This window comes from Eptatretus burgeri, chromosome 5, assembly GCF_056783735.1.
Source record: "Eptatretus burgeri isolate ZD-2024b chromosome 5, Ebu_testis_v1, whole genome shotgun sequence".
Lineage (NCBI taxonomy): Eukaryota > Metazoa > Chordata > Myxini > Myxiniformes > Myxinidae > Eptatretus > Eptatretus burgeri.
The window spans coordinates 121,642,641-121,670,400 of record NC_140965.1 but is presented as its reverse complement, the minus strand read 5'-3'; the positions used below and the strand labels follow the sequence as shown (position 1 = coordinate 121,670,400).

The 27,760-nt window shown below is 44.6% G+C and overlaps 1 protein-coding gene across 6 annotated transcripts in view; it reads right to left on the bottom strand.

Annotated features, from left to right (window-relative positions):
• PALD1 (phosphatase domain containing paladin 1) overlaps positions 1–27,760 on the bottom strand; it is a 175,744-nt gene that overhangs the window by 95,845 nt on the left and 52,139 nt on the right. For all 6 annotated transcript variants that reach the window (XR_015058752.1, XR_015058751.1, XM_085883512.1 and 3 more), the window contains exons 5-6: positions 15,660–15,839; positions 3,139–3,303 (exon numbers count right to left, since the gene is read on the bottom strand). Coding sequence is in view for 4 of the 6 variants with exons in the window: in XM_085883512.1 (XP_085739638.1) it covers positions 3,139–3,303; positions 15,660–15,839 (345 nt within the window). In the remaining 2 variants the exon portion in view is untranslated. The remainder of the gene's footprint in view (positions 1–3,138; positions 3,304–15,659; positions 15,840–27,760) is intronic.

Here is a 27,760-nt window from a genome sequence, read left to right as displayed (position 1 = left end):
ATGTGGTTATAATCAAGGCCTAACACTACAAGTGTTTATTAATGTTATTTTTGTTGTGGATAATTAAATTCGTATATTGATATTAAATGATCTGCTCAACTTTTGCAAGTTCCATCACCAACTCGCCACGATGGTTTTTTTTTTCCACTCTGTGGTGTGATCAGAAGAGAAATGCCACAAACTCACAAGTTTATTTCTCGTTATGACATCAAATGGTGTGTTACAGAAAAAATATTTCCTTGAAAAATTTCATCGATCACCACCACCCAAACCTATTTAACTTCATCTTTGTTTGTGTCTTCATTCCACATAAATTTTATCTTCACCCAACAAGGTGATATTATAGTGGTATTTTTAAAGAAAATAATACCACTCTCAAACTAGAACGGCAATTGGTAGTGCGCACACTTCCGCCAGGCTGATTAATTTACGTTTTATATCCTACTGATAGACCAGATCTGGATTCGGAGCAGAACCAAAATCTAATCTGCTTGTTATTTTCACACACCTAACTCATGCTCCAAGTTTTGTCTGAATCCACCCCCAGCATTTTAAGATACCGTGCTCTATATAGTTTTTGGCCCTATCTGGCAATGGTGAAGAATCACTTTTAAAAAAATAATAGATTTGCGGATCCGGATTCGGATCTTCACCAAAATCGAATTGATTTGTCCTTGTCATCCACCCAACCTGTCCATAAAGATTCATCCAAATCAGTCGACAATGCTTTTAGATATTGTGCTATAAATCCTTTTTGGCCCAATCTCTCAATAGTGAAGAATCATGAAAAAAATTCTGGTATCTGGATCCAGATCCAGATCTTCCCCAAAATCTAACCAATTTGTCAGACAGACAGACACACATATGAGAAATCACTCATTGAACGACACTTGGTGAAAAAGAATGAATCAAACAAATTGTGTACGTGTGTAATATATAAATTAATGAGATGAGTGCATGCATTAATAATGGCAAAGGGATGTAAAATATTTTTTTAGTAGTACGAAACTAACCCCAAGTTCGACAATATTGTTGTTTTTGCTCCAGCACTCTTAGTTTCTGAGATATTGGCCAAAATGTATTTTAAACATTATGATATTGACAGGCAATCATTCAAGTCCATATGCTGAGAAAATCAGTTGGTTTTACATCATAATTTCAAATTATAAAGTTGTTGGAAAATGAATGAAGGGAAAACACTTTGGTGTCAACTAGAAGTTGACAACCTCCTTTTCCTGAGTTATCACCCAAAACGTGTTTTCTGGTTTTGCAACATCACGTCGTAACGCATCGACCGGTTTTTATGAAACTTTGTCATGGGCCATTGATTAAGTTTTGTTACAGTGCCTACAATCTGCGAATGTTTCATAACGAATGGCTGAGCGGTTTCGGCTGCAGGCGAGTGGTCAGACAAACAAACAAGAAGACGACGTCTTGCAGAGCACAAAACTTGCAAAATCCAAAAAACAAATTTTACCGTAACAATAATTGGTGGTTGAATTCAATGACCAAATATGCAAATCCTCTTCAAATTTCAAGTCAATGGGATGAAAATTGAGGATTTTAGAAATACCACCTTAGTTGTTGACCTTTTGGTCGATGTTGACCTCAAAAATAATTGGCTGGTTGAATTTAGTGACCTAAAATATAAATCCTCTTCAAATTTCAAGTCAATGGGATGAAAATTGAGGATTTTAGAAATACTACCTTAGTTGTTGACCTTGGGACTATGTTGACCTTTTGGTCGATGTTGACCTCAAAAATAATTGACTGGTTGAATTCAGTGACCTGAAATATAAATTCTCTTCAAATTTAAAGTAATTCTGATGAAAATTGTCAATTTTAGAAATATCAGCCGATGTTGACCTCAAAACGAGTTGGTGGTTCAATTGATTGACCAGATATTCAAATCCTCTTCAAATTTCACCTCAATCAGATGAAAATTGAGGGTTTTATAAATTGCACCTATGTTGTTGACCTTTTGGCCTATGTTGACCTTAAAAATATTAGTGGTTGAGTTGAGTGAGCTGATATGAAAATCCTATTCAAATTTCAAACCCAATCAGATGAAAATTGACCGTTTTAGAAATTTGGCCTATGTTGACCGCCATCGACCATTGCAGGGACGTTATCTGCAATCTCCGAAAGTTTCCAAACGATCTGCTCAGCAGTAACAAACAGACAGACAGGAGTGAAGCCATTACCTCCAACCATCTTCCATGACAGGAAAAAAATGTTGTCCGGAACAAAGTTTGCATTTCGCACGATACTCGGTGAATCATCTTCAAAGAAAAGGAGGGGTGGGGGGATGACCACTGGACCTATAGCTTATCTGGGCCCTGGTCGAATGATGTAACCCAAATGTGTTAGCATTCTGACTGGTGGGTCTGGAGAGGTAGATTTTTGAAGAAATTTACTGTCAGCCATTTTGACACACTTCTGGTCATGTGATCAGAACGAGCTTTGCAATCCCTGTTGTCAGTCAGGAGAGGAATGTTACTGTCAAATTTCAGCCGGATCGGCCTGCCGGTTTGGCTGGAGAAGATGGATGGACGGACAGATGGACGGACGGTGTGCAACGATACCTTATCTGGAATTCTATACAAGCTAAAATTCTTCAGCTCAATATATTTAATCTGAAAAGATGAAATCAAAGTGTTTGTGGTTATTGGCCTTGCACCTGAGGTTAAAGAATCGACTGTAAGCCAAGTGAAAATGAAGTGCACAACTGGTGTGTCATTCTTTAATGCCTTTCCAAAGCAACTGCACATTTGCATCATCTCCAGATTGATAGTTTCCACACGACTAGATTGGGGCTCACTCTTATCCAATTACTGAAAGAAAAGTTCAATACACCAGTTCAATGTATAGGTACGTGTACACTCGTGGGTATGTCACGAGAAAGAAAAATCTCACATTTCGGTAATCGATGCAGAGGCCATTTCCATCCCCCCTCCCAAGAAACTTAAAAGTCTCTAAAACGGTCAATTTAAAAGCAGGGAAGGTAGGTATGAGTGAGTGCGTAAGTGAGCAAACTTATGAGCAGATGTTCTCCTGATGTGAATGTGTATGGAGAACAGAACACATTTATCCGTCAAGATGAAATAGTCATTAAAAAAGAAACAAAAACATTCTTACCTCTCTCTGTATGACAGGCTCAAGTTTATTAGGAGACACCCGAGGAAATAGTCCACAGAGGTTTTCATGCAGGTTTTCGGGATCCCGTGGTGAGTATGGGATGAAATCGTCACCCTGCCTCAAGAAAAGGACTGGCTCCTCACGTAGACAAAAGAACATGATCTCCTGTGTACATCGACGGATGGAGACAGCTGCAGTACGTGGACATTATGTTCATAAAGGAATCTTAGTGTGACTGCAGCAATAGTTTCACAACACCAATTGGATGTAGTTGTTCTTTTTTTAATCCACCTTATTTATTCCACCAGGTTGCTTGGTATTCATAGTTACAATGATACGAGCTCTCTTACAAGGAATTTCAATGCACAGGAAGGCCATTGGGCTCATCAAATCATGTGCAATCGTTGCTAACTTTCGGTTGTTTGTAAATGTCCTCTCTTTTCTAAATACTGAGCATCAAGAAAGAAGATACCACTTTTAATCTCGTCTGAAGTTCGAATTGCTGACCTCGAGATCCAGAGGGGATACTCCACCAGCATAACTATTACCCATCCAAGTCTGATTCTCATGGGACCATTTCATTTGTACCGGCTCAATGTTGTCGAGCTGGTTTCCCACGCGGCTAATGCAATATTAAAAAAAATTAGTTGCATAACATATTAGAATTAAAACAAAAGATAGGTTATTTTGTCTGCTTATGAGTAAACAATTAACCCTTGTCCTTCCAACATATTTTACTACCTAATCTTACCAACTGGGGTCATTTTGAACCCCAACTCAAAAACCACTCAAGTTCACTAAATTTGCCAAAGTTTCACACCAATGACTAAACATGGTGTTTTCTTCATAAAGTCAACAAACATAACAAAAATAGATGAAAATATAAAATCTAAAATTCGCCTTCCAACTGGGGACTTTTACGTCCCCAACTCAGAAGGACTAAGTTTCATTCAATTTGCTGAAGTTGCACATCGATGTGGAAACATAATTATTTTAATTGGAGGATGTTTTAGTGATAAAATAAACAAACATAAGCATTAAAAAAACATGAAAATTCGAGCACTTCCTTGATTAAAAAAAATACCATATGAAGTAATTAAATATGCGAAAAATTTAACAAAAATAACTGGGGTCTTTTTGGACCCCAGAAAGGATTTGCTTTTAACTTTGTGCAATAAGGTGGGATCTTAAAACATCTTATATATTTATTACCAGCACATAGAGGTAAACAACAATAAAACATGAAATACATTGTTAAACTCATATAGAAATAACATAAAAATGTAAGCCTGGGATCTATAAAGACCACTGTTGGTAGGACTAGAGCTAAGATCTTGCCAAAAGAAGAAGAAACGAGTCCAAGAGTGAAGCTTTAATATTCTGGCAAGAACACTCTGATTTGGTTTTTATCTCCATTTGTGGGTTTCAGCAGGTGGGAGGAAGTTCTCCCAGAACTCAACATCTCCAGCTCCTATATTTTCGGTAAAGGAACATGATTCATGAACCAACCTGTGAAGTTTCATTCTCATAGCCTCGTTCCAAGAGCTCTTTACAGAATCTTCAGTGAACCTCTGACAGCCTCCACTTGAAGCTCGTTTGTAGTGATATTCCCCGGAATGATTTTTAACTACTCAGCGAGGGTTTTCTTCATCATTCCTGTAGCTCCGACTATCACTGGTACAATTTCAGCTTTCTTCAATTTCCAAGTCCTCTTGACCTCATTTTTCAGATCCTGGTGTTTGGTCATTTTCCTGATTTTTGTCGCATTTAGTCCAAAGTCATTGGGAACCGAGACCTCGATCAACAATGCCGACTTTTCCTTTTTGTGTTTGAGCACGATGTCCGGATGCAGTGCTTTGCTTGCAATGTCCACACTTGATGGGATCATCTTGTCATGCGTGAGCATTATATGTTCATTTTCAAGTGTTGTATTTGGTTTGTGTTTCCATGATTGTTCTGGGACCGGGATGTTGAAATGTTTGCAGAGCACGTCCGTTAATACAATACAGGAGGGCATTAATGGAATGTTTCCTTCAATTAAATTTACATGCGAGGAGGAACAGAATGGATCGCTTCCGTTTCTCGACACCTTCGTGACGAGGAACCTAAATAGTGGTTTAAGTTCCGCACTGTATATAAAACCCATCCAGATGGATTGTTATCTTGATTTTGGGTCTTGCCATCTGAAGCACCACAAAAGAGCTGTGGTAACCATACTCGTGAAAAGGGAAAGGAATATACCGTCCAGTGTAGAGGGTAGAGGAGCGAGATCAAGCATCATAAATGAGTACTAAAAGCCATTGGCGACCAAGACCACAAAAGAAAATGGCACTGGCAGCTCCAAGGACTCAGGAAATTCCACAAGAACCACCAAAAGGTTTTTGCATGCTACGTTTTTGTGCCAGGAGTAGCCCAAAGGATTGGCAGGATCTTGAAACTGGATTAGTTATGAACTGGTGTACACCTTGAGACGAGCACTGACCAACGTCAAGAACAGAATACAAAAGAATGACTGCACAGGTGTGGTATACACCATTCCATGTGACAGTGGTGAAGAATACATAGGAGAGACAGGAAGAACCTTAGGCCAGCGTATTAAAGAACATCAGAAGGCCTTCGAGTGCAACCACCCGGAAAGGTCTGCCATCACCAAGCACGGGTTAAGGGTGGGCCATGTTCCCCTATGGGACAATGCGAACGTCGTGCTGGGATCCCCAAACCGTGAGAGGAGGTAAATACCAGAAGCATGACACATCGAGTAAACGAGGTCACTTCTGACAGAGGAGACTGTGACCTTATCACAGGCTTATAGTCCCGTTATTTACAAATACATCAGAGAGGCGCCAATGGCAGGAGGAGGACAGATGCAAAGTGGGATATAATCAATGAGGAAAACAAAGGCAAAGTAGGGCTTGGTGAGATGCAATACAAGCGCGCACAATAAACCTTCATGGGTAATGGTCTCGAGGTATCGTAATGCAGCTTTGTGATTGGTCGAAGGAACAGGTCCACCAGTTCCCCGAGGTATATCCAGGACGAGGTAAATAAGAAAATTGCTCTTGATAAACGCTCATGGAGGCCCAGCACATTTCAGGATGCTGGCCAAAAGATTGAGTATTTCGGACAAAACTATAGGTTGGAGAACAAAGAAATGGATTAAATATATATATATATATATATATATATATATATATATATATATATATATATATGTACTGCATGTATGTTTGTGTATATGTATGCATGTGTAAATATATCAATAATCTTTGATATTCCATGGAATTCCAATAATAAATATGTAGATCAACTCCTCCCATGCTCTTCTAGCTGAAGAAGCTTCATAAAGCAACCAAGAAAGGCTACCAAGGTAAGCCCTTTGCTGTTTCAAAGCCTTCCCAGAGTTCCTCCACAGCTGTAAAGATGTTCACAAATGGTGCACACATGAGAATCACACAAATGGTACACACAAATGGTACACCGTTTACGCCTCTTCGATGGAGTAAATATCGTGAATGCCTGCAGACGTGGCTGCAATTGGACGGTGAGTGTCACAATCTTGCCAGCAGACACCAGCATCTGGTCGACGTCGAGTTCACCAACATTCCTGCAGAGGCAGGATTTCACCCAACATGTTATCAATGCTTCATCAACAAGAGACTGATAGAACTAAGTTCCAAAAAATGTCTGAAGAGGCAGCTGCAGCAGAGTTTGGATAGTGAGGGATCGCTTCAGTGTTCAGGTTCAGTACACACAGGCCAGCAACATCAGTCTGCTGTACACAGGCCTCGTCCGCGGAAAAAATTGAGGTCACGTTCTGACCTGCATACACCCAAACATGTCCTACCAGCAGTGTGCACTATTTGTAAGAAGGCAGACCGGTACATCAGAGTCTCTCATATAATAACAAAGGATAGCTTGATGCAAGCTGAAACTTTAACAGCAGGTGAGTACATATTCTAAAGAAATTGATCGAAGACTGGAATTCCAAAGTGAATGATCAGGGAAAATACAGACTGTTATACTCATTTGATCGATGCTTGCTGGAAGCCGCTACTCTCAAACATGACGAAGGCATCCTATTTCACATCAGGGGGAAAGACTGCGTTGCCCTGGAAGTGAGATACCACAAAGTATGTTACAAAGATTACTGTAACATTTTGTGGAAAACCCCGATGAAAGTTCAAAGCAGTACAGCTGAGAGGTAAGTTTCGAAACCACTGCGAAAGTGTGAAATCCCTTTTTTGTACCAGAACATGAATTGAAATTTATTCAGCGATGTGTTTTTCTGGATAATTTCCTGCTGGAAGAAATGTGTGCGACACTCCAGCACATGCGCCAGCCAAGTAATGATACCAGCATCATCTGCCAGGTGGCTGAGCCAGCCATGTTCGCTGTCCCTCTTCAGTGACTTCAACAATTGTCTGCATTTTACGTTTGCTTTCTAATTTCAGTGGTCTGCATGCAAAAGCCTACATGCAGCATTTTGCAGTTCGGTAGTAGAAGAACAAGTGATCAAGTGTCATGAAGTGTTCCGGATGACGAAACTCGTCAGGTCAGGTCAGGTATGGGAGCATGTGCCAGAACAGCGCGTCGCTGCGTCCACTTTCCGCCGGTACTCCAGGGGCCTCCGTCTGGCCATCCCCCAGGCAGATGCCAGGCCCATCCCCATCTCCTTGAGATGATGGTCAACCTGCTGCAACCATGAGGCACGTGGTCGGCCCACTGGCCTCCTCCACTCATGAGACTCCCTCGCTGAGAGAATCTGGTGAGCAGGATCAGCGTCAGGAAAACGAGCCACATGTCCATACAGCCGCAGCTGACGCTCACGGACTATGCAGGTAACAAATCTCATCCGAGTCTCTCTCAGCAATCGCTCGTTGGACACAAAATCCGACCAGCGATAGCCAAGGATTCTCCGAAGAGACCTGGTACCAAAGGAATTAAGTCTCCGTCTCAGATCCTTGGTCAAAGTCCAAGTCTCGCACCCATAGAGCAAGACTGGAAGTACCAAGGACCTGAAGACTCGGTACTTCATCCTCCCGCACAGGTACCGGCAGCGCCACACCCCATGATCCAGTGAATCCATGACTCCCCAGGCCCGACCCAGACGTCTATTGACCTCCGGCTCACAACCTGCGGAGACATGAATATCACTGCCAAGGTAAGTGAATCTATCCACGACCTCAACATCCTCACCACAAACAGACACAGACAGGACAGCAGCATCCAAGATGTCACCGAAAGCCTGGATCTTTGTTTTGACCCAAGAAATCCGTAATCCCAACGGCTCCGACTCCTCATTCAGCACCTCGAGGGCCCCCAAGAGGATGTCTAAAGTCTCCGCAAAGATGACTGCATCATCTGCAAAATCAAGGTCCGAGATCTTGACATTGCCAAACGATGCACCGCAACTTGATCTCTCCGACATCCTCCCAAAAATCCAGTCCATACAAGTGCTGAAAAGTGTGGGGGCAAGTACACATCCCTGACGAACTCCAGTAACAACTGGAAATAAGTCAGAGGCGGTACCACCACACTTCACAGCACTCTCAGTACCAGAGTAGAGTTCAGACATCAGATCGATCAGTTTCGGTGGCACCCCACGAAGACCAAGAATCCTCCAGAGGACATCCCGATTCACTGAATCGAACGCTTTACAGAGATCAACATAGGCTGCAAGCAGCCCCTGCCGAAACTCTCGTCTGCGTTCAGTGAGGACACGAAGAGCAAGGATACGGTCAATCGTTGACCTCCTTGGTGTAAAGCCTGACTGCTCTGGACGCTGGTGCTCAAGCAGATGGTGGCGAACCCTATCAAGAATTATCCGAGCAAAGACCTTGCCCGGCACTGAGAGCAGCGTCACCCCTCGGTAGTTGTTGCAGTCTTGGCGATCACCCTTCCTTTCCAGAGAGGGACAACAAGGCCCCTCTTCCAGTCAGTTGGGATGATGCCTGTGTTCCAGGCAGAGCACAAAACTGCATGCAACGACGCGAGTGCAGCATTTCCACCAGCCTTGAGAAGTTCAGCATGGATGCCACAGATCCCTGGAGCTTTGCCCCGTTTCAACTGGTTCACCGCAGCTCGTGTTTCCACAAGCGATGGTGGACCACAGTTGATTCGAGGGTCAGCAACAGGGATTGTAACACCCTTGACGTCCAACTCGACAGCTGGGGGATCAGCCTGGTACAACCGCTCAAAGTAACCGGCCCAGCGGGCCTTCACTTCAGACTCCTCTGTCAAGAGCCTGCCACTCTCTGCTCGAACTGCAGTGCTCCGAGGGATGGGCTTGGATGAACGTAATGCGCGAATTCCCCTGTAAGCGGGACGAGAATCACCTGTCCACAGGTGATGCTCTACCCCCTCACAGATTCCTCGCACATAGGCCTCCTTGTCCACCCTCAGTGCACGTACAGTTTTACGCCTCAGCTCCCTGAACAGCTCAGCTCTGCCATTCAGCCTGGCCCTGCGACTCTGGTCAATGGTATCCAGTGTCCCTTGAGAGACAAAAATTCTTCTTTGCCCTGCGGTGAACTCCAAGGCATCCACCGGCAACATCAAGGACGGTGGTCTTGAAGGCGCTCCACAACTCTTCAGGACCCCCAAAGCACCCAGACCCCCCAAGTGTCCACTCAGCCTGTTCGCAAACTCCTCAGCTACTCTCTCATCCCTGAGCTTGGCAACATCCAGCCTAGGCTGGGATGGTACCATTCTCCAGGATTTAAGGTGCAGCTTTAGAGTTGCTACAACAAGCCTGTGGTCAGTATTGAGGAACTGAGCACTCCGGTAGACCCTGCAGTTCTGGATCATCCTCCAACGACCGTCAATGAGGACATGGTCAATCTCCTTTGCCACACCGCCAGCGTTGGAATACCAAGTCCAGCGATGAGCTTGCGGGCGCTGAAACCATGAACCAGCCACCCTAAGTCCATGACTTCTTGCAAAGTCAAGGAACTTAGTGCTATTCTGGTTCATAGTTCCTGACCCATGGGGACCAACACACACCTCATAACCATCCCTATCAGTTCCAGTCGATGCATTGAAATCCCCCAAGACTAGAAGTGTATCTCGTCTGGGGCACTGATCAACCACAGACTCGAGTGTGGCGTAGGATGCATCCTTCACGGTAAGATCACTCGCCTCAGTCGGAGCATAAATAGAGACCAGGGAAATGACACCTAAGGAGTGACGAATCCTTAATCTCATAATACGCTCGTTGACCGGTGTTACCTCAATTATCATTGGGGTCAGCTTATTGGACACAGCTACAGCAACTCCTTGGGTATGGTAACCATCAGAGCGACCAGACCAATAGTAGGTGTAACCACCCACCATTATCTCGCCGCAATCCGGTCTCCGAACCTCAGAGAGCTGCAATCCCGATGTCCAAACGCTTGAGCTCAGATGATAACAGAGACAGGTGATCATCCTCTCTTGGGGATAGGACATTCCAGGCACCCACCCGAAGGGACCGCCTCAGGTTAACCCAAGGAGACCGCCGTCTGGTGGACGACACCTCAGCACCACTCCGACACACTCTCCCGCAATCTGACCCAGGGATGTTACCCCGTGGTTTCCCTCCTATCAAAGATTGGGGGTCCCGAAGGCTTTGCCCCAATCCCATCATCCGGTGAGCTGCCCTGCGAAGGGAAGCTGCACAGGAGGTACTCCCACGGAGTGGGTTTTCAGATTTTTTTGCGTTTTTGCGTTTTGCGGAATGAAGCGTTTTACGGTGGCTGGAGTGCAAATCCTGCCACCAACCTCCTAATAAGAAGTAACCCAACTGCAGGAGGACGTCCGCAGACACAGTTCGGCACTAGATATGGATGGCCGTTGGCTCACAAGGAGCTCCTCCGCCCTTTGACAGGTTTTGTTTTTAATCCTGCTGGGTGTCCATATCCAAACACCCTCCTGACCAGAAAACCTGGTGGGGGAGACGGTTTAGTCGCCGACAACCCGACCATGGAACAGGTTAGTACAGGTTTACATGGTACCTGTAGCAGGTCACAGATCGAACCTGACCTGACCTTACCACTCGTTGGACTTACTTGTCACCTTATTCATAAAATGTGTTGAAGCAGAGGGAGTTGGTATCACAGACTTCAGATAGATGGATCATGATTTGATTTGCCTTCTTGTGTATTTTTTTTTTTTGTTGGATCAACAGGTGGTGTCCTTTGGTGGCTATTTTGAAAACAATAATGTCCCGATCCTTGCTTAGAAGTCGGTCGAATTGATGTCCCTTTCATGTCAATGTATTCGGTGTTTTCTACAGGTCGGACAAGCTCAAGCTCAAGCCACAGCAAGACTACCCACAGCTTGTATTCCACCAGCTAAATAAGCGGAACAAAAGTCAGCTGGTATTTGTGGACGTTCTCTCGACCGGTACGGTTTTGGATCGCCTCATGGACGAATCCGCGGGGCAGTCAGACGATTCATCCTCCGAAGCAGACTCCACGCTGGTAGAGGAAACCCTCGAGAAACCGTCAAGTCATTTACCCGAAGTAGACGAACTGAGGACTCTATATCAAGCGGCGCTCATCATCAATAATGCGATTCGATAACCAACAACTGTGATGGACGGTCCATGGCCTCCTACTGCCAACGATCTGACGCTGTCCTCTGCGAAAGGTATTATTCCAATTGAACTGTATAACCTTCTTGCATGGATTGTTGGTGTGTCCGATGATCCCATCGCCATGAATTGTGTTAGGGTAGACAATACTTCTGGAGGTCAAATCGACATCAATCTGCCAGGATATCATTTACCTGGCTTCTCAGGGCCGGACACAGACACACAAATCCCTCACACTAGGCATGACCGTTCGTTATTTGACCGGTTCGTCTCGATTACTGTCCATCATCAATAAGCTCGGGCATCGTGCTTCAGTTGATACAATCATTGGGTTATAAACTAGTCTGGCAGAACTTCGACTGGTGAATGAACATGACTCTGTTCCTCATGGCTTTGCAAAGAGCGTGCCCACTATTGTTGTATGGGACAACATCGATTTCGGGAAAGAGACACTTTCCGGGCGAGGTACTACCGACCATACCAACGGTATAATGGTACAAGCGCGCGTTAGTGAGGCCACCAGTCATTCTAGAAGGAAATCGCTGAAGAAAGGCTTTCAGTCGCTGAAGCCTTCCATCGGTCAAATTGACGATTATCATCTTCAGAAAAAGCAGGGGCCTCTCCATATTCCTCAGGAAGCGGGCGCACTAATTCGTGACGACCGCTACAAAAGAACTCTGAAGAACAGAGATTCAAAAACACCAAGGGGGGTTGACAGGAATTACCTTGAATCGTGGTGCTGTCCAAAGTTGGATCCTGAGCCAAAATAAACGGGCGGCCATTGTCCGCCAATGCGAAGCTATGACCGATACTTCTCGAGACCGTCAGGTCAGGAAGGAACTCGGCCATAGCAGAACTATCGCTGACGAAAAGTCTGTCGCAAACATCGTGTCAGTCATCGAGTCTATGCATAACCCCTTTGATTCCCACCTTACAAAACTGACAAGCATCAGTTCAGGTGTTGTGACCAGCAGTGAGGTCCAACACGACCTGATGTCAGCCAATGAGATTGGGGAGAGGAGCATGTACAAATTCGTTGACAACCGTCTGATAAATCCGTCAGTAGATTTCTTTGCACCCCTCAAGGCATTGAAGCTGAAAACATTTTCAGATCTGGGGAAATCGAAGGCAAGAACAAAGTCAGGTAAGGAGATCATGTTACGCAATGACAAGCAGTTATTTTCTAGACTGCTTATTATTGCACAGAACAGGAACATCGATCTGCGTGAGATTCTGTGCCATTCACTGTCTCCTGTCTCGCTGCCACTTGCGACAGCTGATGGCTCCTTGGCAAAGACAACGAAGTCCGCCTTACTTGATGCAATTGAAAGCTCCAACGACGACTTGGTCTCAACAGTGCCTGATGATGGTGCCCTAATCATCGATGGTATGGACCTTCTGCATAGCATGCGACATGCAGTTTCGAGTTTTGGCGAACTTGCCGCTGCTGTACTGGCTCGACTCATCCAGCTGATGAAGAAGCTGAAATACAATCGGGTGTACTTTGTCACCGACACATACCCAGCTATCGGAGTGAAAAATGCCGAGAGGACGCGTTGTGGCGATGGTGGGAACCGGACATTCTGTATTCACAACAAACACCAGAAAACCCCAACGCAATGGGAAAAGTTCCTTGCAAACGGGAAAAACAAGGATGCCCTCGTTGAGTTTCTGGTCACTGAATGGCAGGGTGCTGATTTCGGCGCAGTCAGAGGCGACATCAGTATCTACATCACTCATGGAAATGAGTGTCATCGATTGGATGTCCATGATGTTGTTCTGTCGGTCCAGGTGATAGACGAACTAAAATGTGACCACGAAGAGGGAGACACATGTATCTTACTTCATTGTAAACATGCAAGTAATACGCATAGCTGCGTAGTCATCCACAGTCCCGATACTGAAGTGGCAGTCATAGCCTTGTCTGTGAGCCATGATATTTCTGCGAAAATGTACTTTGCCACCGGAGTGAAGAACAAGGCGCTCATCATAAATTTGACGAACGTAGTATTGGCCTTCAGGCCTGAAGTGTCCGCTGCTTTGATCGGCCTTCATACCTTCACTGGCTGCGACTCAACGAGTACCTTCTATGGGAAGGGCAAACGTAAAGCATTTTCCATAATGACAGCGTCGGAGGAGTTTACCAATGTGTTTACTGAACTTGGGCAAGAATTCACCCCACCAGAATCGTTGATTGTCCGGCTGGAAACATTCGTCTGTCATTTGTATAGGCAGACTACATCCATCGAAGTCAATGACGCGAGATACAAAGTCTTCTGTCTTGCCTCGTCCTCCCCATGCGAACAAAGCATGCCTCCAACGAAGGATGCTTTAATTCAGCACAATAGGCAGGCCTCGTACCAAGCCGCAGTTTTTCGGTGCTCACTGCAACAAATGATCAATCCCCCATCCCCTGATGGTCATCGATGGACATTATTATACGATCACCTCTCCATAAAATGGATGACGAAGCCCCCAGCTCCAGAGAGGATTCTCGAAATAATAAGCTGCAAGTGCCTGAAAACTCGTTGTGAAGGTATGCTATGCTCCTGTCGGAAGTCGGGTTTGTCTTGCACCGGTTTATGTTGTTGTAGGAATTGCATGAACTCTACTGAGACTATCACACAACAGCGGTTACAAGGGGACGGAGGTGTGGACATCGACAACGATGAATATCTTGATGAATAACTGTTGGGGCGGAACGTTTTGCCTCGAATGAGCCGGGAAAGCGCACTGACCAAATTTATCATGTAAATCGATGGAAAATATGGCATTTTCCATTCACTTTGTAATCTTTTTACGTAAATAATGCTACTTGAGCCCGTGGACATTCTGAATTTTTGCATACATCGAAGCCTGCATCTTTGCGTATTGACACGACGGCGATGAGTCCAGAAATAAGCTATCATACCATTTATTTCAGGTGTGTGCCTTATTATTATTATCTATGGATTGATATTTATTGTATCAATAGATTATCATGTATTCATCGGATTCATACCGCCGACCATAATACCAAGCTCCCCTCCTCTATATCCACTATGCTATCCCTCGTCATGATGCGGTCCCCATATGCATCTGGAGGCATTTTTAGTGTTGCACCCTTCATCCGTTGTTTTCCAGACAACCATGAAACGTCATCAATAAGCAGTATCCCCTCCATATGCCAAACTTACCCATTTTCGAGAGGATATCTCTGATGGTTTCGAAAATATTTTGGGTTAATTTCGGAGGAATTTGTTGAATTTTACGGTCCATACGACAAAAGTACATTTTTTCGATTTCCGCTGTATGATGCGTGCGTAAGTAAGAGCCTTCGAAACTGATGGGGCCACAGAACCATGGGAGGTCGGTGCCTAGCATAAATTCCTTAGCTGTCCTGACTGAGATACCACGCCGCAAAGTCGGCACCGGCGCTAAAAATCCTCCTTTTTGATTCTACATGACCGAGTTTGATGTGGTCGTTCACGGAAACTGGCAGGATTTCAGAGTTAAACTTTTTAACACAAGGTCAAGCATGCTGAATACAATAAATAAAAAAATGCAGAAAAATAGGTAGTCCCACGAGTTGGGAACGAAACTCATATTTTTGGCGCAGTTTCAGGCCTCAGCTTGAGGCCTACGTAGGTTAGAGACCGGATTAATTTCATCCTTTTCCACAAGCGCAAAACTGTGCCCTGCCAAAGGTGCCCTACTCCAGCAATAGACAATGAGTTTGTGTGGTGGACGATGCATGTTCGTCACAAATTGTGTAGCGATGGCTGAAGGGACATGAATTGTTTTTGTTCCTGCTGCTTGTTCAATGAAATAAATTCCATTTCTCGATATTAGCAGATCCAAAACATTTCCATTTGTCTTCTCTCACAATGTTTGCCTGTAAAACGTGAAAGTTTAAAGCTGTCTAACAAGATAACCATTTCATTTTTAAACCACACAAACAGCTGGTTACCTGGTGTCCTTGTTGATGCACCATTTCCAAGATCTTCTGAAAGCCCTTGAGTGTGGGCTGGCCCATTCCAAAAACGGGCAACTCTCCACGGGCCTGCCTGAAGTTTGCGACCCCAATGGCAGCCTCAGTATTGAGCACATCCATTCCTCTATAGTTGTCTTTGACCAAGAAGTATTTGCCCTGAAATAAGGTTTTAAAATACAATTTTCAGTCGAAACAGTTGGAAAAAGTTGCCCTCATTATGACTGATTATAACTTGCCTTATTACTTTAAATGATCCCTGTAAGAGGAGTGACGTCCCCTTTTGAGCAATTTAAAAAAACAAAGCTGATCTCCTTCAAGGATAATGAGGTCAATTTACAGTAATTCTATATTTTTTATACATTAAGTTAATTATATCTTCAGAAGGTGAGTGAAGACAAAAGTGCATGGCAAGAGAGGCAAAAAAAAAGATAACGTATTGACGATGGGACATTTAAAAACATCCTTTGCCTGAAAGATGATCACTTTCCAACATGAATGATGATATTTTGATATTTAATTGGATGAACTGTATCTTTGTTCTCAGATATCTCTCCCTGTGATTTAAGTGCACGGCATGCACTTGTAAACTTTATGGGTGTTCATGTATTCATGCGGCCGCAGCTTGTGGCTGCTGATTGCACAATTTCTCAAAGAGTGGCTGCGCTGCAGCTGCAGTGCCCCCTGTAGGCGAGGAGCAGGAATTTGCAATTTGATCAATATTTCACCGATAGTTTGCATACTCTTGGTGAAGGACACCGTGGGTTCTTTTATGTCCACGAAATAATTCTGGCAGACAAGATGCCGAGTTGAACGTCCATCCGGGGGACGGCACCCACATTGATGAATCAATTCTTGAACACACAGACAGAGTGTCAAATTCAAACAGAATGATAGGGACTCTGGATTATCTGATATTTGGGATACCATTCCACTTCTTGGTTCATGAATGGTTCAGAGAAAAGAAGCATCTCCGATGACAAATGATTCCGGCAATTTGTTAATCATCAAGTATCCACCATGGGAACAAACTGAATGGTACAATCCAACATGGGAACAAACTGAATGGTACAATCCAACATGGGAACAAACTGAATGGTACAATCCAACATGGGAACAAACTGAATGGTACAATCCAACATGGGAACAAACTGAATGGTACAATCCAACATGGGAACAAACTGAATGGTTCACACCAGTTCCATGTTGAACTCTGCGGTCAACATCAGCTGTGGTCTGAGGAAATCAGGTGATCCCACATTCGGAAACCACATTTTCGGTTATATACACCTTAACATATTAAAAAATAGGGGCAATACCTGTGGGCGCTCACCTGGTAGTGGCTGGATAAAATAACCAGGGAACCACTGGTACACATGGATGACCCACAAAATATGTAATGGACAAGAAAGTAAATAGCTGTGGATTGTTTGTTTATTTTTAACGCCGTGAACAAATTTTAGAACATCACAGGTGATAAAAGTTGTGGCCATGTTTCATATAAATTTTGTGTGTGGTTTCAGAGAAGAAAGCAAATACATATTTTTGGGGGGGAGGGGGGGCAACCCCCATGCAGAATCCCTTAGACCGCAATTTTTTAAATGTCGTGAACAAACTTTACGACATCACGGGTGATGAAGTCAAGTTTCATTGGAATTGTGATGTAGTTTCTGAGAAGAAAGCAAGTCCCTCTTTTGGGGCCAACCCCCACTGCAGACCCCCTGAGACCCCAATGTTTTTATGTCTGCCATGGCAGAATATGTCTGCCAATGCCATGAACAAACTTTGGCACATCACGGGTGATGAAGGTTGCGGTCAAGTTTAATCCGAATTGTGTGTCGTTTCTGAGAAGAAAACAAATACATATTTTGGGGGAAACCCCCCATCCCCGTAAACTCCCTCCGTAGACCCCGATGGACTCTGATTTTTCTAATGTGAACAAACTTTGGCACGTCACGGGTGATGAAGGTTGTGGTCAAGTTTCATCAGAATTGCATGTGTAGTTTCTGAGAAGAAAGCAAACACCTATGTGGGGGGGGGAGGGGGGCAACCCCAGTAGCCCCCCTTAAGGCCCGATTTTTAATGCCATGAACAAACTTTGGTACAAACACAGTGATGATCATTGTGTTAAAGTTTCATCGAAATCGTAGTTGTAGTTTCAGAAAAGAAGTTGAACGTATTTGTGGACGGACGAACGGATGGACGGACAGACGACGCGCCATCCCATAAGCTCCCTGGAACTACATTCCAGGTGAGCTGAAAAACCGATGGCTTTTGACGGGAAGGGAGGGCTTTGGGTGTGGGGGGGGCATGTGCTGGGTGCACCCCCCTGGATCCGCCCCTGGTCTTTCACTTAGAGGTGAGTAAATGCATGGAATCATCTCCCTGCTGAGGTAGTGATATAATAACCAGTAGGAGGTGGTATCTTGAAGCAATATGGGTATCGTGAAGTAGTGGGGATGGGGCACTATTTAGATGTCGGCATGATTGCAGAGGCTTGATGGGCTGAATGGCCTCCTCCTGTATTGAGGTTCATTGTGTATCCTTGTGTGTATATGTTTTGGGGGAGAAGCCAAAAACTAAATAAATCGTTTACCATCGGCCCAAAAAATTAATAAATCATTTATCATCGGCCAAAAAGTAAATAAATCGTTTATAATCATCAATGCTTTCCCTTAAGTACAGGTTTATAGCATCTCGTCTGCAGTTATCATAACTCTCACCCTGGTACACAAACTCCTGTGGTGAGGTCTTTGCCTTCAAACAACTTGCCTTCTCTTCATGGAAGGCAAATATGACCGAAGGAAAACTCAGATCATTCCACAAAGCCCAGAACAAGTGTGCGTCCACTCTCAGGAAAGCCAGGAAACACCATCTGGCCAAACTCAAGGCTGAATTCTCAAACATGTCTCCTTCTTCAAAGACCTGGTGGTGCCTTATCAAGTCTGTCTCATGAGAGTGCTGCCCCTCCATCCCTCCCCTTACTTTAAATGGCACCACAGCTGACTCTGCTTGCGAGAAGGCCAAATACCTCAATTCTGTGTTCGCTTCCAAATGTTGTGCACCAACCTCCTCACTCCCTGCACCTACTCTACCTTCACGTATCCAATTGCTCCTGTAGACTACTGTGTCTTTTCCATTTGAGAAGGTGGAGTGGTTTCTGGCAAACCTCGACTCCAATTTTGTGACAGGCACAGACGACACCAGTGCATGTATCCTCACAACCTGCTCTGCTGCTCTTGCTCATACTCTTTCTGCTCTGTTCACTTGATTATGCTTTCTGAGCCAGCTTCCGTCTGCCTGGAAGTTCGGCAATATCACTGCAATACACAAACATGATGCAAAAATGGATCCTCTTAACTCCATGCCCATTAGCTTTCTTCCTATAATAAGCAAGGTCATGGAATCTATCATTGCAGTTGACATCTAATCCCTTCCTTGTCCCCAATGGCTTGATTTCAGATCATCAGTTCAGTTTAAGAGCAAGTCATTCTCCCTTGGACATGCTCATTCTACTCGCCTAACAATGGGTAGAGGTCCTCAATCTCAGATATCAGATTGGGGCTGTCCCTCTGGACAGATCTCAAACATTATATACAGTCTGGCACCCCTACCTTTATCTATAAACTCTCTGCTTATGGCATCCAATATCACATCCTCTCTTGGCTCATTGACGTCCTCCACTCTTGTATTCAGTATATAACTCTCAATCACATCCTCTCATGTTCTCTCGCTGTCAAGGTTAGAGTGCCACGAAGCTGTCTTTTGGGTCAAGTCTTGTTCCTCGTCTTCATAAATGATCTTTTTGATTCACTGGAAAATCCTGCCGATCTATTTGTTGATTTTTCCATCCTCTGCCCTTATCATTTCTCATTCTTCAGACAGGCAGGCAACAGCCTCTTTCCTTTCTGCAGATCTTGATAGAATCAGGAGCTGGTGCAACACTTGGAATATGTCTTCTTCCTTTTCTTCTTGCGTATGGCAGCTTGGCTGCCGGGTAGCTATCATTTTGTTGGGGCGCGACCATGTCACTGAAGCAGTGCCCCTATACCAGTACAATGGTACTCTTTTCACCGACCATGGAAGGATGACATGCTGATTCATCCCCACCTGGTGTTAATTCAGTGGAAAACAGTGCTCGAACTCAAGACCCTAAAATCCCAAGTCAGCCACCGTAACCACTAAGCAAACACCAGGCTTTTGGAATATGTCTTTCAACACTGACAGATCCCACACACTGGCCCTGTCTCTCGTAAAGGACCACGACTCGAGTAGCTCATGGTGGTTTTGTATGCACTTGTATGTCCAGAGCTAAACTCTTCAAAAATCATCTAATTGAAGGTCATTGAACAATTTTTGGTTGGTAACATATTTGCCACTGATGGTGAAATCGGTGAAATGGCGAAGCCCCTTTTTAAGCGAAGTACGACCACCCGCCATTACTGTATCTCCAGAACCGTTGGACCTAGAAGGTTGTGTGACCACTCAAAATGTTCGGATTGGCCACATTATGGGAGGTCAATAATGCATTTCCATGTCCAAAAGTCAATGGTTTTTAAGATATTTGCCAAAAACTGATTTCAACATGTTACGGACTTCAATTATTCATATAATAATTGTTCCTTCTTCTTTGACGAAGACGTCATTTGTACCAATCCTTCCATATGTCGCGACAGAAATGGGCACAATATTCACAAATCGCAATCGCAAAAGAAATCCAGCTCTTGCAGCCCGAACAGTTTGGTAACAGACTCCTTGGAATGGGACCATTTCACTTGGAGAAGATTGTAATCGCTTGCCTTGGAAAGTTTCTAGGCTGTATCGGTGTTGATCTGGCTTTGATTGAGACCGAAGCCTTTGGGAAGCTTGTCGTAGAGAATAGTTTCATGACAGGAGGTCACAAATGTAAAGGCAAGGAGGCAATGAGTCTGGTATCAGAGGTGATGACAGTTCTTATGTTTGAGGAGTTTCAGACTGACCAGGACAGTACTCATTGTGAATTCGAGAAGCAAATAGAGACCATGGAAACTAAGATGCAGCAGGCTTTAGATGTTGACCATACAGAATTCAGGGAGATTTGGGAAGAAAGCAAGCTCTTACATGCGGACTTGAAGAAGTCTTTTACAGAATGGAAAGAAACATCGGGCAATGAAAATGTGAGGAACTGGACCTTGTTTCTGGATGAGCTGTATCCTATCCTGAGGGATCTTACACACTCTATTCGACAAGGCGATTGGCATCTTTTCATTTCAGCTGTGCGTAGGTGCATGCCTTTGTTCTTCGGGTTTGGCCGGACAAACTATAGCAGATGGGGTAAGCTGTTCGTTGAAGATTGCCTTGACATACAAAGGAAGTTCCCGGGTATCTACAAATGTTTTATAGATGGTGGATGGGTGATGTACCACACTTTTCCGACAGGGCAGTGCAGTAGGCTTTGACATGGCACTCGAAAAGTGTTACAATAAACCCGCTAAGGTTGCAGGAGGTATCATTGGGATGACAAGACAGAAAGAGGAAGTAGCCTTATGGAATCTTGTAAAGCATGAGAAAGACCTTCATGTGGCACAGCTGCTCGAATGGTGTAACTTGGGCGACAAAGACGACAGTGAACTGAACCTACACCATGAGTTCAATCCAAGTTCTACGAAGATTGGCCATGAACACGCAAGGACACATTTGGATTACATAAAATCCATCAACAATCCATTCAGCACTGGGATCAGACTTCACAACATCTCTACTGGAGCTGATATACCCCAGGAGGTTGTTGACGGATTACTTGAATGCCTGGAAACTGGTGAGAAGAGTTATCAAGAGTTTGTTGAGACCAGATTTCGGAATAAGGAGAAACACAAACATGACACAATACCTACTAACCGCAAGAATGTTTTCGTGAAGCATGCTTCTACACCATCCACAGCGAAGAAATCGATGGCAAAAAAAGATGCTGCAGAAACGATTAGGTACATTGATTAAGCCAGAGAAAGAGGGCACAGCATGCTCGAGCTCCTGAAGTATGAATTGACCAGCACATCCCAGTTCCTCACCACTGAATGTAAAGATGGCATCAGATTGAAGAAGCCTGACAAAGCCTCCTTATCGAGAGAACCAGTCAATCAACTTCCAGAGGAGAAAAGGAATGTCAAATGTGATGCTCAGATGACAATAGTGGACTTCATGGCACTTGTGCGAAAACTACCAATGAAAAAGATGGGCCTTGACACATTTGGGCAATTGGCTGAGAGTCTTTCCAACAGCATTCTTGCTCAAGGTTCTGAGTCCACAAGAATAGACATTATTTTTGATGTTTATCAAAAATCATCAATCAAGCAAATGGAACGTGCACAGAGAAGTTCTTCTGAAGAAATCACTATCACCATTAGGTCTGACAATCAGAAACTCCCTGTCGATCTTGATATGTTCTGGAGCTCAATGTTGAACAAAGTAAGGTTGCAGGAGTATGTCTTCAAGCGGATGCTGCAGAATGTTGTGTCAGAAAAGGAAATGATCTTTGGAGGAGTATATGGGGGTGAATGTAGGAAACTGTTAGCTGGCACTGAAACACAGATCGCAGAGCTCTCAAGCAACCAAGAAGAAGCCGACGACAGAATCATGTTCCATATTAATGATGGTGTTGTGGAACACGGGGTTCAATCAGTCTTGGTTGACTCAACTGACACAGATGTCTTTATCAACCTCATCTTCCATTTCAAGAAAACCTGGCAACTACAAAAGCTGTTTGTAAAGCTTGGTAACTGAAAAAACAAGAAAACTGTACCAGTCCACCTGTTAGTTGATCAACTGGACAACGATTTGGTGTCATGTCTCCCAGCCATTCATGCACTGAGCGGGTGTGACAGTACCAGCAAGGTGGGTCCAAAACTGTCTGGCATGAAAGCATCCATGGATCTCTCCCCACTGGAAGGGTTTGGTGTAGACTGTAGAGGAACTGTCACCACAGATGATAAGTAATGCTGAAAAATTCCTTGTGTCTGGATTAAAGAAGACCGACTGTTCCACATTCGATGAGTATCGTTGGGAGCAGTACCTCAACTCCAAGAAAGAGCTCGACTTCAACCAGCTTGTGTGTTGTTCGTCAACGCTATGAGAACACATAAAGCGAGCATATCTGCAGTGTAAGATGTGGTTACAAGCTCCAAATCCTGCAGTCACCAAACCAGATCCATGCCAGTATGGTTACGAAGCAACATATGTTGTAATTACACCTGTGATACCACCAGTACCGTGCAGGACCGATGACCTGCCCCCTCCATGCAAATGTACAACATCATATATGAGTACCAAGACGTGCACTTGCAGAGGAATGAACACAAAATGTGTGGTGTTTTGTGGCTGTAGTAAAGGCAAAAAGTGTAGAAATCCACATAATTAAACTCTAAAATATGGACAATGTGCAAAATTACAACAGGTAATATAATAAAGGGTCAGAACTGTAGTGCGAACTGTAGTGTGTCCCCGTTGGGACACTGAATTAATATATGTATATATATATATATATATATAAATGTATGTATGTATATTGTATATATATATATATATATATATATATATATATATATATATATATATATATATATATATATATATATATATATATATATATATATACATACATACCAAGTCAAAAACACCAGGGGGTTGACTCAGCCTGCCATCCTTCCAAGGTTGGCAAAATGAGTACCAGTTGTACTGGGCCCGGTGCATGCCCCGGTTAGAATAGGTGTACCATATCCCTGTGTGTCGTAAGAGGCGATCAGGGTTGCGTCAGGATCGGCATCCGGCGTAAAAACCTATGCCAAATCATTATGCGGACAACAAAACGAATTTCCATACCGGATCGGTCGAGGCCGGGGTTACCAACGACCGCCACCGGTACCGGTGGTCAGCAGGGTACCAGTGGAAATAGTGCTACTGCTGGGTGAAGGAGGAGAAGGAGACGGGAAAGGTGAGTCCGGAGGCAGTGGGAGAGGGGGAAGGGTGGAACTGTGGAGGTGAGAGTTGGAACTCTGAATGTTGGGACGATGACTGGCAAAGGGCGAGAGTTGTCTGATATGATGGAGAGAAGAAAGGTGGACATACTGTGTGTACAAGAGACCAAGTGGATGGGGAGTAAGGCGAGGAGCATTGGAGGTGGTTTCAAACTGTTCTACCATGGTGTGGATGGGAGGAGAAATGGTGTCGGGGTAATCCTAAAGGAAGATTATGTCAAGAGGGTATTGGAGGTGAGGAGAGTGTCGGACCGAGTGATGAGTGTGAAGTTGGAAATTAAAGGGGTGATGATGAATGTCATCAGTGCATATGCCCCACATATGGGGTGTGAGATGGAATATAAAGAAGATTTCTGGAGTGAGTTAGATGAAGTGGTGGAGAGTGTATCCAAGGATGAAAGAGTGGTGATTGGAGCAGATTTCAATGGGCATGTTGGGGAAGGGAATAAAGAGGATGAGGAGGTGATGGGTAGGTATGGTCTCAACAAGAGAAATGTGGAAGGGCAAATGGTGGTAGAGTTTGCAAAAAGAATGGAAATGGCAGTGGTAAACACGTATTTCAAGAAGAAGGAGGAACACAGGGTGACATACAAGAGTGGAGGAAAGTGCACACAGGTGGATTACATCTTAAGCAGGAGATGCAACCTGAAAGAGATTAGTGACTGTAAGGTGGTGGCAGGGGAGAGTGTAGCTCGACAGCATCGATTGGTGGTCTGTAGGATGACTTTCGAGGTGAGGTTGAGGAAGAGAGTGAGGGCTAAACCAAGGACCAGATGGTGGAAGCTGAAAGAGGAAGACTGTTGTGTGAAATTTAGGGAGGAGGTGAGACAGGCGTTGGATGGTGGTAAAGATGGGTGGGATGATTGGGCAACGACAGCAGAAGTTGTGAGGGAGATAGCTAGGAAGGTACTTGGTGTGACATCTGGACAGAGGAAGGAAGATAAAGAGACTTGGTGGTGGAATGAGGAAGTACAGGAAAGTATAAGGAAGAAGTGGTTGGCGAAAAAGAAGTGGGATAGTCAGAGAGATGAAGAAAGTAGGCAGGAGTACAAGGAGTGGCGGCGAAAGGCAAAAAGAGAGGTGGCAAAGGCCAAGGAAAAGGCAAATGACGAGCTGTATGAGACGTTGGATACAAAAGAAGGGGAAAAGGATTTATACCGATTGGCAAGACAGAGGGACCGAGCTGGGAAGGATGTTCTGCAGGTTAGGGTGATAAAGGATGCAAATGGGAATGTGCTGACGAGTGAGGAGAGTGTGTTGAGAAGGTGGATGGAGTACTTTGAGGAGCTGATGAATGAAGAAAATGAGAGAGAGAGAGAGAGAGAGAGAAGGTTGGAAGAGGTGGAGGTAGTGAATCTGGAAGTGGGGTGGATCAGTAAGGATGAAGTGAGGACGGCTATGAAGAAGATGAAAAGTGGAAAGGCGGTTGGCCCAGATGGTATACCAGTGGAGGCATGGAAGTGCTTAGGAGAGATGGCAGTGGGGTTGTTAACCAGATTGTTTAATAAAGTCTTGGAAAGTGAGAGGATGCCGGAGGAGTGGAGATTAAGTGTACTGGTTCCGATTTTCAAGAATAAGGGTGATGTGCAGAGCTGTGGAAATTACAGAGGGATAAAGTTGTTAAGCCACACCATGAAGTTGTGGGAAAGAGTAGTGGAAGCTAGGTTGAGAGGAGAGGTGACGATCTGTGAGCAGCAATGTGGGTTTATGCCAGGAAAGAGCACCACTGATGCGATGTTTGCTTTGAGAATGTTGATGGAGAAGTATAGGGAAGGCCAGAAGGAGTTACATTGTGTGTTTGTGGATTTAGAGAAAGCTTATGATAGGGTGCCAAGAGAGGAGTTGTGGCATTGTATGAGGAAGTCGGGAGTGGCGGAGAAGTATGTGAGGATTGTGCAGGATATGCATGAGGACAGTGTGACAGCGGTGAGGTGTGCGGTAGGAATGACGGACCGGTTTCAGGTAAAAGTGGGTTTGCACCAAGGATCGACTCTGAGCCCTTTCCTGTTTGCAATGGTGATGGACAGGTTGACGGATGAGATCAGACTGGAGTCCCCATGGACTATGATGTTCGCGGATGACATCATGATCTGTGGGGAGAGTGGGGAGTAGGCTGAGGCGAGCCTCGAGCGGTGGAGGTACGCACTGGAGAGAAGGGGAATGATAGTCAGTAGGAGTAAGACGGAGTACATGTGCGTAAATTAGAGTGAGGGTGGTGGTATGGTGCGGTTGCAAGGAGTTGAGGTGGGGAAGGTGGATTGGTTTAAATACTTGGGATCAACTGTCCAAAGTAACGGAGAGTGTGGGAGAGAAGTGAAAAAGAGAGTGCAGGCAGGATGGAGTGGGTGGAGAAGAGTTGCAGGAGTGATTTGTGACAGAAGGGTAGCTGCAAGAGTGAAGGGGAAAGTATATAAGACGGTAGTGAGACCAGCTATGTTGTATGGTTTGGAGACGGTGGCGCTAACAAAAAGACAGGAAGCAGAGCTGGAGGTGGCAGAGTTAAAAATGCTGCGATTCTCATTGGGAGTGACGAGGATGGACAGGATAAGGAATGAGTATATTAGAGGGACAGCGCAGGTTGGACGGTTTGGAGACAAAGTGAGAGAGGCGAGATTGAGATGGTTTGGACATGTGCACAGGAGGGAAGCGGTGTATATCAGGAGAAGGATGTTGAAGATGGAGCCGCCAGGCAGGAGGAGAAGAGGAAGGCCAAAGAAGAGGTTTATGGATACGGTGAGGGCGGACATGCGGGTGGTTGGAGTGTCAATGGAAGATGTGGAGGATAGAGCGAAATGGAGACGGTTGATCCGCTGTGGCGACCCCTAACGGGAGCAAGCCCAAAGACGAAGAAGAAGAAGAAGAAGATCTGTAGTGCTTACCATGCTGAAATCAGTTTTTCGCAAATATCTTAAAAACCATTGACTTTTGGACATGGAAATGTATTACTGACCCCCAATAATGTGGCAATTCCGAAGATTTTGAGTGGTCACACAACCTTTTAGGTCCAACGGTTCTGGAGATACAGTAATGGCGGGTGGTAGAACTTCACTTAAAAAAGGGGCGTGGCCATTTCACCTATTTCACCGTCAGTGGCAAATGTGTTACCAACCAAAAATTGTTCAATGACCTTCAATTAGATGATTTTTGAAGAGTTTAGCTCTGGACATACAAGTGCATACAAAACCACCATGAGCTACTCTAGTACACCTGGCAAACCCTCCCATGTACTTCATAAACAAACCGCTTGCAGAGGTTGAGTCACTCAAACCTTTGGGTCTCACCATCAGCCATCATCTTTCTTGGGCAAACAATATTTCCAAGGTGGCCTCCAAAGCTAGCTGCCGACTGGGAATCCTCCAAAGTGCAAGGTCTTTCCTTGGTCAGTGTGAACCTTTGACGACCTTAAAAGGCCTTCATTTGCAGCTTGATGGAGTACTGCTCTTCCCTTTGGGTTGTTGCCCCTGACTCAGACCTTGCTCTTCCAGATGCCATGGAAATTAGAGTCAGGACCTCAAATTCATTGCAATCTCCCACCATGAAGCTGAATGTATCGGCTGTTTACTTTAAAATAGCAGACAGATTTGTGGCTTCTCTGCATTCTACTGCCTCCTTTTTGGTCTTGCACCCCCTGCTCTCTCTTCACTCTGTCCCTCCCAGGTTGTTGCATGGCTTGCATGGTCTGCCAGTAACGGCCCTGTCACACCTTGACGTTTTAGCCAGCGTATGGCAACGTATCAAAATTGATCTAAAACGCTGGCGTACGCTGAACTATTGATGTTTTTTTTCAGTTTTGGGCGTATTCATAACGAGTTGGACGTATGCAGAACGTATTAGTAACGTACACAGAACGTTTCGATAACTTATAGATAACTTATACCAACGAATGCTTAGCGCGTTGTCGGCGTTCACAACCTATGCCCAACGATAGTGTAACGTATGCATAGTGTGCAGCAGAGGATCACTGACGATCACAGGGAATAGCCTATTAATAGGCTTCCGCTCGACGATTCAAATCATAACCGCACTAGAAATCGAAGTGTCATGCCGAATCACCGTCATGCCGAAGAAAAA